Source organism: Polypterus senegalus, chromosome 3, assembly GCF_016835505.1.
Source record: "Polypterus senegalus isolate Bchr_013 chromosome 3, ASM1683550v1, whole genome shotgun sequence".
Taxonomy (NCBI): domain Eukaryota; kingdom Metazoa; phylum Chordata; class Cladistia; order Polypteriformes; family Polypteridae; genus Polypterus; species Polypterus senegalus.
In genome coordinates this window covers 258241981-258254505 of record NC_053156.1, presented here as the reverse complement: position 1 = coordinate 258254505, position 12525 = coordinate 258241981, and the positions used below count along the sequence as shown (strand labels likewise).

Here is a 12525-nt window from a genome sequence, read left to right as displayed (position 1 = left end):
TTGCATCCAGAATATTTATCCCACATTCGATTATTTTCAAGTATTTACCTATGTTTAATATGAATATTTCAATCTTTTTTTAGTTAATTTTGCCCTACATCAAAGCAAATGGCTGCAAAACTGCATGAATAATGTTTGTGAGGAATTGGAAGATGGATTTCCTGATTCAATCCTTTGTGTGCTACTGGAAAAATGTTATTCACTTAGGCACAAACTGTGTGCACCTACACACGCACACACCTTAGAGGGAAGATCTGTAATCAGTTCTTCATAGAATCCACTCATAAACTGATCCATACATTCTTATACAGGGCTAGTTTAAAATGTGGCACTTACATGGAATATGGTAGGGAAATCTGTACAGATGTGGGGAATACGTAAAGCCTCCACACAGGCAGCGGCCAGGCTGGGATTTGTTTACAGGACTATGAAGATGTGAGGTAGAAGCCTGAAACTAAACTCTCTTTTTGTAATACAGCATTTCCTTTCCCTCAAACTTCCACATGTCCAAAACATCAAGTAACATTTAAGTATTATTTTTATTAATTGTGTTTGAAACACACGTTTAAATATCTATAAAAATTATGTGCAATTAAATATGTGAATGCTGAATAGCACAAAGGCTACCAGGAAGCAGTGACCAGTAATACTGATTCATTTTTGGTCTAATTATATTGCAGTTCATTCACACTACATTTAATTGATGATGTGCAAAAATGCAATTATAAAATGTATTTTCTAGGTTCAGTTCATATCTTCATGCTTCCAAATGATTAAACATACATTTTTTCTGGCCTTTTGTGATTCATTTCTAGTTCAGGATTTCCCATTTTAATGCACCATTTACTCCTGTGTGAATGTTTTCTTGTGCAAACATCATTTTTTGATATATAGTACAAATTAATTTTAAAGTGTTCTTCCAACTTCAGCAAATTAGTCTATTGCTTTACTTTTATATCTTGGTCAACATTTTAACTTTAAACATTTAGCCTATCAGCTGATTTATGAATGATTTATGCAGTGTGATTTAGTGATTATTGATTGTAACAAAGTATAAATGACAGTTGTCGACTATAAAAGTAATCTGTTATACATGTTGAACGATTACCGAAAACTGCAGTAAGAATAATAGGAGTATAAGAAATCAATATTAAATCATTTAATTGTCTTTTAATTGCTGAATCTTTGTTTTAAAGTCTATTGTGAAGTGGCTTAATATTTATGAGTAAACTTAATATGTGGCTTAATATTTATAAGAATAAAACGTACAGCAGAAAAGAAGTGAGAAAACAGGTAATATTACTATTATGCATCATGCAGTACTTGAACTTACTTCTCTGTGTTCCTTGTTGTGTAAATGCATCATTTTAAATTTCTTATTGCGCCCTTTTTTCATTATATGAAAGGTTTAGAGAAATATCAGATTTAATAAAATATTTTTGTTCTTGTAAAATAAATTTTTAAGGTAATTGTTCTTAATTCATTTAAATATTTTGGACAGTGGAGTAGAAATTATGTGGTAAACATTTAAGTTTAAGTTCCTTGTTTTCTTGAAAATGTCCATTTTCTGTATATTGGAGTGAAACAAATTTTTTGCACACAGATGGAAAATGTCTCTGGATGCCTGGGATATGTCAGGAATCTGAGGCTTGTGAAAGACAAGTAGTGTACACACCCAAAATTTTCCCACTCTGACAATTGGGTAACAATCACCAACTTTTACATGTCTTTGAATTATTTCAAAGTAAAGAGATCTCTGAAGAACCGCCATCAACATGGGTGGCACATTGAAGTTGATCACAGAAGGCACCCATAGCTTTGAACTGGAGTTTAAGTACTGAAATGTAGAAACACTGCCACTTAAGATAATAACTCATCTTTCATGTTTTCCATTTAGCTGTATTATGTATTATTGACGGGTGTGAGTTGACCAATATTAAGTTTTAAAACATTTTTAATAATTGATATTTAAATAGCTGCTAACGTGTGCTAATGATAAAGAAAAGTAAATGTAGCCTTTTGCTTAAATGCTTTTACCCCATTTTTTTTTCTTTTATACTTTACGTCCATTCTTGAACTTGCTTCACTCAAGTCAGATTCCCAGAGCTAATTTCTGACGCCATCTGCTCGCAGAAATCAATCCATAATATGGTAACTGGGCATGTTCACTAATGTTAAGCCACTTTATAGTTGACGGTCTAGGTTTTTTTAACTCTGTGTTCTGAAGTTGAGAAGCAGCACTATTTACTGTGCAAATATTATAAGTGGTTTTCATTATTAATGGTCAGGTGTGATGCATATTTTTTGATGTTGCATGTTTTATTTGTAATTATTTTAATGTTTCTTTCATAGGGTGTGCTGACTTAATGAGTCTTGACACTATGACACCAGTAGAAAGAAAAAGACAGGGTTACATTCATGAGCTCATTCAGACAGAAGAGCGCTATATGGACGACCTACAGCTTGTTTTAGAGGTTTGTAGTAAGCGTCTTAAAATATGGATCTAATGTATTATATGAATAGTGCAGGTTAGAATCAATGAAAAATAAAATATGTAAATAAATGTAAAATACAAAAGAATGTGATACTAAATATGTTGAATGTACAAAGCTGTTTTGTTCTAAATTGTGATGTAATCTTTACATGGCTGCCTATGTATTCTAAATTGTAAAGTAAAGGTGCTTTTTTTTTTTTTTAATAAAGGTTTTTCATAAGGCAATGGCAGAATCTGGACGTCTTACAGAACAAGAAATGGGGATGATTTTTGTTAATTGGAAAGAACTTATTATGTCCAATACCAAGTTATTAAAGTAAGGTTTTATTGTTAATATTAACAAATATCTAATAATAAAGATCTTTTTTTGTTTAAAACAGCATACACTCTGTAGGTTTTATCCATCTCTACTTAATTAGCAATATAACCAGTGAATTAAAGAATAATAGATAGTACAGGTGCTAATCTAATGTGATATCTTCTTTAAATATTAGAGCACTTCGTGTTCGTAAAAAGACTGGTGGAGAAAGAATGCCTGTACAGATGATTGGAGATATCCTTGCTTCTGAGCTATCTCACATGCAAGCCTATATTCGATTCTGTAGTTGTCAACTCAATGGGGCTGCACTGTTACAGCAGAAAACAGATGAAGACTCTGACTTTAAGGATTTCTTAAAGGTATTTTAGATAAATATGTAATTTAGTCATTTTTATTTGTTTTGAAAGTACTATGCAGTGTTTACTTAACTATGAAGTCAATAATTGTTGAAATGTTTGCTGAATATTTAAATACCAGTAACGGCATACTACACGATAATGTGCAGTGAATACATTTGACATGAGCATTCATAGTTTTCATACTATTTCTCTGTCTCTGTTTAGCATTCGTTTGCTCAGAGGTTGATGCGCTTGCTGCTTCCTGAGCAGCTCTTCTTTTCTCCACCCTAGCGACCCGCTGCTTCTCTTCTTTCATCTGCATCATTTTGTGTTAAAACTGATTGTTAGTTTTTGTGTTGCAATTACTTAGTACATTTTCTTTAATTTTTCACTTAAGCTGGCAGTCTTCAATCTGCATCAAGAGTGATTAAAGATATGAAGAGGTAGGGGAAGTGACCACGAATATGGTAGGGAATGAGAACGGCGCCTATACACATGCGCTGCCCTGCCCTGCTGTGTGCTGCCAAGAGTTGATTCTACAATAAAATAAAATAAAAATCAAAAGAGTAATAAAACTCATCACCCCAAAAGCAGATAGTAGACATCACATAGTATATGTGTACCAAATTTCAAGTCAATAGGTGAAACGGTTTGCAAGCTACAGGTAATTTAAAATCCTGGACAGACAAATGAACAGCCATGGTAGCATATTTTATAAGAAGATAAAAGTTTTTTAAAATTATATCCTTATATATGAAACCATTCCAATTCTTGCAGTGCTGTTTTGGATTGAATAATGTTGCCAAATTACCCCCTGTGGACAAATAAATATTTATCCTTCTGCTTCTCTGTCTATCTACTAACTTCTGTAATTATTAATTTTAGACAGTGATTTGTACCTGTAAAGTATATGGTGTGTAAATACAGACTCATAAAAATATTAAAACAAAATGTCATTTTAGTATACATCATTTACACTGTAAGGAAGTAAACAATGAAATATTTCATGGTGTCTACTTTTATTTTCCAAAAGTAAGGTTTATAACCTGGTTGAAGTGGAACCATCAACCTTGTGCTTCAGTCCTTTGTCTCCTTGAAACTCCTAGATGTATAAAAGTTGGCATCGCTTAAACTAGCTTTAATTTATAGTTCAATAATTCAAATGCAATTTCACTTCATTAATAAGTTTAAGATTAAAAATCTGCCTGTGCACTTTTTCTCTAGATTTTGGCCCATATTCAGGATGTGAAATTACAGTCTGTGCCACCTAAAACTTTTCATAAATATTGAAGTCACATTGGGAAGGAAGGGAAATTATAAAACTAAGCATACATTTTTGATAGCTAAACATCAAACTCAAACACAGAACTAGCTCTAAGGGAAAAAAAGTAAATTTGTGTCACTGAAAGTGAAAACAAAAACAGGCAGTGGAAGCTTCAATATACTAGATTTAACATACTTCTTGCCGTTTTACAGTTGATGACAGGATTCTGTTGAGAGATCTGTGTGCTTGCAAAAATTAAGTTCTGTATGAAAAATCATGAGCCAAGCATTTAAGAGAATTCCCCATTTACAAACTAGGTATTTGAGTAGTCACATGTGGTAGACATGGGGCTTTAGTTTTTATTTGTGCGCACCTCTCTCTGTGTGACACTGATGTTGAGTGCTCCTTTGACTACAGTGTTTCAAGCATTAATGCATGTTAGTAACTAAATCACAACTTACAAAAGTGGCTGATTTGTTAAAAAAAAAAAGTGAACTGGGTTTTCTTTTGTATGCTTGAAAAAGTAATGCTTTTATTTTTGCAGAATATTTTGCTGAATCTTTAGAGTTTTTGCAAGAATTCATTATTGTGATTCTAAAATAAGTCTGCTGGGGTCCTGTGAGTGTCTAAGTGTCTCTACTAAGCTATAACTGTCTAAATTCGTGAGAGGTTGTATAACACAGTGAGACTCATTTTATTAATAATTAGCTCCCTGTGTCAGAGTAGGGGTTTTAGTGGGGTTTATGATCATAAATCCAAATTTTTTTTTTCTTTCTTAGATTTATGGGGTTGATTGTATTTCTTGTTGAACATAAAATTAAATCTTTCTTCAATGCACATTTTGGTTCAAATAAAATGGAGCAAGCAGTTCAACCACTGTGCCACTGTGGCCCTTGTTTGTGTGTCTGCTAAATAATAAATGGAACATATTGCTCTATTTCAGTCCTTCAGTGTAACTGCTTTTCAGTATAATTCAAATGAGATCTGCAAATAGAGAATATTTTAGGTTGTTTATCTTAACACATTACATTATTCCACGTAAAGGCAAAAGGTGGAATTTTAATGCATAAAACTCATTACCTTTTCATTGGGTAATCTTATGTAATATTATATATATATGTATGTGTGTGTGTGTATATATTATGAGGGGCCGTTCAGGAAAAAAAGATTGGTTCGTAAATATATACATTGGTTCAGATAAATATATCGGTTCGGATACATTGGTTTGAATATATACATTGGTTTTAATACATCCGTTCAGATATATATTTCGGTTCAAATCTATACATTGGTTGGGGTATATTGGTTGAGATATATACATCGGTTTGAATACATCCGTTCAAATATATACATTGGTTGAGATATATATATTGGTTGATATACATTGGTTTAAACATATATATTGGTTAAAATAGATTGGTTTAGATATATACATCGGTTCAGATACATTATTGTGCACATTTTATACAAGTAGCATACGCCTGTCTGTCGCGTTTTGTTTCGTAAGCCCTATTTGTTGGGGGTCCTCGATTTCAAAGCACTTTTTTTTCCTTTCATTATTTAAAACACTAGCGCAGATACCCACCTCTTCGCCTCGCTCCGTCCGCCGGCTCATTGTACCCGCCTCACTCGCTCCCTCTTGTCCCACCCATGACAGATTCTTCTCAAAACCAGAGTTACCAGAAAGCATTAATCGCAACCACAGTACGTCCCATTTTTTCACCTCATCAGACGCTGGTTTATCATTGGTGGAAAGCCGCCCGGTGATATCTGTTATTCCGTATTGGCAGCATTTCATTAGAGGGCGATCTGCTTCAGCAAGGAACTTAGTCCTGTTTGCTAAAAGGATGTTATGAAGGAAAACACTGGAGTTGCTCTGTTTCTTTAAATGTTGATCAGGGATCAAAATGACCAGAATATTCCCGCATCACAAATAACTAATGTTTAACTATTTGTATAGTAAAGCTGACAAAACCACACACAAGCACGTACACGCTCACACACACACACACTCACAAATCGTGGGTCGCACGTACTACTGATTAAGCGTATCTGTCAAGGATGATTATTTTTTCACCCCATAAAACAGATTCTTCTCAAAAGCTGAGTTACCAGGAAGCATTGATAGCAACCGCAGTACCTCCCATTTTTCACCTCAACAGACGCGCTGGTTTATCATTGACCGAAAGCCGCCGGTGATTTCTGTTATTCCGTATTGGCAGCATTTCATTAAAGGCGATCTGTTTCAGCAAGGAACTTAGTCCTGTTTGCTGAAAGGATGTTATGGAGGAAAACACTGGAATAGCGCTGTTTCTTCTGAATGTTTATCAGTGATCAGGGACCAGAATGATCAGAATATTCCTGCTTCACAAATAACTGATGTCTGTTTTTATTGTAAAACTGAGAAAACCACACACACGCACATACACAACACAAACACTCAAACTCACAAATCGTGTGTCGCACACACTACTGATTAAGAGTATCTGTCATGGAAGATCATTTTTTTCACCCAATAAAACTTTAGTTTGTCAAAGTTAGAAAGCAGCGCGGTGATTTCTATTATTCCTTATTGGCAGCATTTAATTTAAAGATGATTCACGTCAACAAGGTGAAAGAGTCTCTTATTTTGACAGGGCGATCTTTTTTAGGCTTAAGCATTTTGATTGACTTACAAAAGAAAATAGTTATTACTTACCCTCTTTGCTTCAAATTGGCTTTTTAAAAAACCTTTTTGATATAATTTATTTATGACAGTATAAAATAAAAAAGTAGTGCTCAAAATTATAATGTGCGTATCTAACAGGAAGAGGTGGTGGTAAGAGTAAGATTGCTGCTCGCAGTTAAATGATCACTGGTTTGTGTCCGGGGGGCTTCCTTTCTGTTATTTTATTTATTTATTTTTTTACAAATTGCTTTGAGTAGTAAGAAAGGCGCTATAAAAACGTAGGGAATTAATAACAATAATAATAATAGTAGTAGTATATTATTATTATTATACGTGTGAATGCATGATCAAATTCAGCCGCTGCGTAGTGGGGTATGAATAGGGACAATACCACGAGTTCATTGAAATAATTACACAGCAAGGTGCACACGCAATGCAAACATAATGTGTATATTATTGAAGTAAAGGTTCATATAAATTAATTATATACAACTTTTAACAAGTTGAGAGATGTCAACTGGTTAAAATGCACGAAATTATACATGTATTGCTTTATAGTCCACACATAGTGTATGTATATTATTAAAATAATGATATAAAATCCTATAAAATGGTATAGAATCTGCGTCGTAGACTTATTTGTGTCAAATTTCTTCAAAGAAGTTTTTAATTATTTTGCTTTAAAAATCTTACGGCAAACATGTGAACCGTTGAAAATCGCTGATCTTAATCAATTTGTTTTAACGCATGCTCCGTGCAAAATGCTGTCATATCTGTTAGTAAACATGCACGCAGCGATGTCCTGATGTCTGCGTTCTAAGGCTGCAGGTATATTAAACGCTATTGACGTTTTACTGGGGTGCTCTGTGATTGAGGGCGGACAGTAAACTTTGTTAAAATGATATCGAAAAATACCAGTCGTCAGTTGTGTTTTCAGTCGTTTTGGCGTGTTTACTGTTCTGTTACCAAAAAATTCTTCAACGGGGCTCATCAACAAAGAAACGTGGATAGTAAGATTTAGTAAAATATCAGTAATAATAATACATTGCTCGACACCCAGTAACACTTTACAAAGACATTTAAAAGACAGCTCGTTAAAATAAATGTAGCAATCCATTGTCATGCTATAAGTGACAGCTTGCTCTTAAACATTTACACAGGTGTTTTTCCTGGGAATAAAAAGGGAAAAAATCCACAGGAAATGTTTTGTTGTTGAACTCAAATTTCACCTCCGCCATGTGAGTCATTAAAACTATTGGAATGAAAACGCATGTCTCATCCACTGGTCGGGACGCTCGTTTTCCATGGCTGCTGCAGAGCCGTAAAATGTGTGCCCTCTGACTGCTGATTACAAAATGAACACTGAAGAGGTAAAATATGTAAATTTTAAAAGGTTGTAGATATAGTTTTCTATATAATCTTCTCCACTATGTGTCTGCATCCTATCCCTACAGGAACACTCATTTCCATGGCTGGAGCAGATCCATGGGCTTGTGTGCACCCTGTCTGCTGCTTTCAAAATGAACCCTGGATAACTAATATTATCTGAAATCCATGGTAAAAGATTGATGAAAGTCTTCTACATCACTTTCAAGTCTACTGTGTCCCATTGTCCTCTCCACTCAAAGGGACACTCACTTCTACAGCTGAGCTTTTGTGTCAGAGTTGTGAGCCCCAACTGTTGCTTGCAGAATGAACATTAGACAATTGTTATTGGATTGGCTGTTTTTTCATTATATTAATATTAATTTATTTATTCATTCAGCCTCTGTTAAAAAAGAAGCACATTTTCCCTTAGAGGACAAGTTCTATCTATCTATCTATCTGAAATATATGAGACTTGGAAAAATTAATATTATTTGTCAAATGAAGTACCAAATATCCACTGATACACATTTGTAGGACAAGTCAATTAAAGAGTCCGACAAACAGCAACTGAGATATTAAAACATTTTATTGAATCTGTTCTGACAATTATAGTCTTTTAATTAAAATAATGATTATAATTATCAGAAAACATAGCCATTTTAATGTCAGCATAAAACCAGGCCAGTAACATCTTTGTGAAATAATATCAGCAGTTTTATAAATTCCAGAATGTACACCATAGCACTGGCATGAACTTCCTTACAAGTATCCTTTGTCTCCTAAACTCAACAAATAACTTTCATATTCCTCCTGTTGCCCTGCTTGTCTTTTTTGACAATAGTAAAGGTCATCCCCTTGAAAAAATTATATTCATGCAGCAATTAATAATATGGTTATAATGTAAAACACTTCAAACAAACCTGCAAAATGTACATTTTCTTTGTTTAAGTTGACTTCTTCAATGGATCTAACACTTACAACATGGGGCACTACAACACACATACACAAATATCTTTTAGTATTGTTTTAATATAGCCTTGAAAATTGTTAGTATCTGTCCTCTATCCAAGCCACCCATTTACAAAAGAGATTTACAGGCTTGGGCCAGAAGACAAAAAATGAAACGGAAAGAAATGCCAATCTAGTGCTTGCCACACTGACGCTCGCTCATACTACTACAATTTAAAAGTGCCACCCAACCTGATGCCAACTCTTTCAGATGGGTAGTGAAACCGGAAAATGTATTAATGGATACAGGAAAAAGTTGAAAGACTTATTCTGACAGTGACCATGTTGGGGATTGTTGATCTGTGAAGTGGCAGTAAAAATAAAAAAAAAATTTAAAACCTGATTACAAAATATATCAAGAAACCTCAAAAGGTATATAATGATTAATTTATGAAAACTCCATAGAATACTTTCTAATACATGTTTTTCCTTCAACAGTCATGCTAATGTCAGAATTTGTGTGTTTTATCACCTATACTTTGTGCACATATTGAAGCTGTTTTATGGAAAACGCAAGCACACGAGTAAATAATTATCAGCGGTTACAATTTAAATGTATATTTGCAGTATATACTGTATCCTGAAATGCCAAATTAGAAATGAGAAGATGATGAAAAGTTATTTTTGCTTAACAAACTGATCACAAAATTTCCTAATCTGTTTGACTTTGTTGGTACCCTAGAGTGGCACATATCTTGGAAGAAGTCCTATCAGGTTTATTTGGATTTTAAAAAACCTAAATAATAATAATAATAATAATAATAATAATTACATTTATATAGCATTTTTCTGGCTACTCACAGCGATTTTCATAGACATACTTAAAAAGACAGTGTAAGCGCTTGATTTTTTTTTTTTTTAATTAGTGGATGAGTAAGGACATAGTAGACAAAAAAGTGATATAGAAGACTTCCTTCAATCTCTTTAAATAAACTGTGGACAGTTTTGTAATTCCAGTATTAATTTACAAGCAGAAGACAGGGGCACACATTTCTACAGCATAGACAAGCTGTGGAAATAAGTGTCTCCTCTGCTAGAAGGGATTAAGAGACACACTCGATATGAAAGTGCTATAAAAGACTGTCTGATAGGCTTATTAAAGAAACTGTGCACAATTTTAACTGCCTGGTGTTCATTTTGTAATGGACCACTACAGATGAGGAATGCCACAGGCTGCTAGAAGTTTTAAATACATTTGATGAGTTTTAATCTCCATGAAAAACGGTGCACAGAACTCCTATGTGTTTTATAGGATAATTGCACCTGCTGTGAAAATGAGATTCCTCTCCAATGTACAGGGGTGAAAGGGTGGGTGTGATAGGAAATTTATTTATTTATTTATATAGAACTATATTTCATTCCAATAGTTTTAATGACTCACATGGCGGAGGTGAAATTTGAGTTCAACAACAAAACCTTTCCGTGGATTTTTCCTTTTTTATTCCCAGGAAAAACCACCTGTGTAAATGTTTAAGAGCAAGCTGTCACTTATAGCATGACAATGGATTGCTACATTTATTTTAACGAGCTGTCTTTTAAATGTCTTTGTAAAGTGTTACTGGGTGTCGAGCAATGTATTATTATTACTGATATTTTACTAAATCTTACTATCCACGTTTCTTTGTTGATGAGCCCGTTGAAGAATTTTTGGTAACAGAACAGTAAACACGCCAAAACGACTGAAAACACAACTGACGACTGGTATTTTTCGATATCATTTTAACAAAGTTTACTGTCCGCCCTCAATCACAGAGCACCCCAGTAAAACGTCAATAGCGTTTAATAACCCTGCAGCCTTAGAACGCAGACATCAGGACATCGCTGCGCGTGCATGTTTACTAACAGATATGACAGCATTTTGCACGGAGCATGCGTTAAAACAAATTGATTAAGATCAGCGATTTTCAACGGTTCACATGTTTGCCGTAAGATTTTTAAAGCAAAATAATTAAAAACTTCTTTGAAGAAATTTGACACAACATAAGTCTACGACGCAGATTCTATACCATTTTATTTTTTATATCATTATTTTAATAATATACATACACTCTGTGTGGACTATAAAGCAATACATGTATAATTTCGTGCATTTTAACCAGTTGACATCTCTCAACTTGTTAAAAGTTGTATATAATTAATTTATATGAACCTTTACTTCAATAATATACACATTATGTTTGCATTGCGTGTGCACCTTGCTGTGTAATTATTTCAATGAACTCGTGGTATTGTCCCTATTCATACCCCACTACGCAGCGGCTGAATTTGATCATGCATTCACACGTATAATAATAATAATATTACTACTACTATTATTATTATTGTTATTAATTCCTTACGTTTTTATAGCGCCTTTCTTACTACTCAAAGCAATTTGTAAAAATAAATAAATAAATAAAATAACAGAATGGAAGCCCCCCGGACACAAACCAGTGATCATTTAACTGCGAGTCAGCAATCTTACTCTTACCACCACCTCTTCCTGTTAGATACGCACATTATAATTTTGAGCACTACTTTTTTATTTTATACTGTCATAAATAAATTATATCAAAAGGTTTTTAAAAAGCCAATTTGAAGCAAAGAGGGTAAGTAATAACTATTTTCTTTTGTAAGTCAATCACAAATGCTTAAGCCTAAAAAAGATCGCCCTGTCAAAATAAGAGACTCTTTCACCTTGTTGACGTGAATCATCTTTAAATTAAATGCTGCCAATAAGGAATAATAGAAATCACCGCGCTGCTTTCTAACTTTGACAAACTAAAGTTTTATTGGGTGAAAAAAATGATCTTCCGTGACAGATACACTTAATCAGTAGTGTGTGCGACACACGATTTGTGAGTTTGAGTGTTTGTGTTGTGTACGCGTGTGTGTGGTTTTCTCAGTTTTACAATAAAAACAGACATCAGTTATTTGTGAAGCAGGAATATTCTGATCATTCTGGTCCCTGATCACTGATAAACATTCAGAAGAAACAGCGCTATTCCAGTGTTTTCCTCCATAACATCCTTTCAGCAAACAGGACTAAGTTCCTTGCTGAAACAGATCGCCTTTAATGAAATGCTG

The 12525-nt window shown here is 33.8% G+C and overlaps 1 protein-coding gene across 2 annotated transcripts in view; it reads left to right on the top strand.

Annotated features, from left to right (window-relative positions):
• LOC120526080 (intersectin-2-like) overlaps positions 1-12525 on the top strand; it is a 299488-nt gene that overhangs the window by 264931 nt on the left and 22032 nt on the right. For both annotated transcript variants that reach the window (XM_039748966.1, XM_039748968.1), the window contains 3 exons: positions 2353-2474; positions 2704-2810; positions 2989-3172. In XM_039748966.1, the coding sequence (XP_039604900.1) occupies positions 2353-2474; positions 2704-2810; positions 2989-3172 (413 nt within the window). The remainder of the gene's footprint in view (positions 1-2352; positions 2475-2703; positions 2811-2988; positions 3173-12525) is intronic.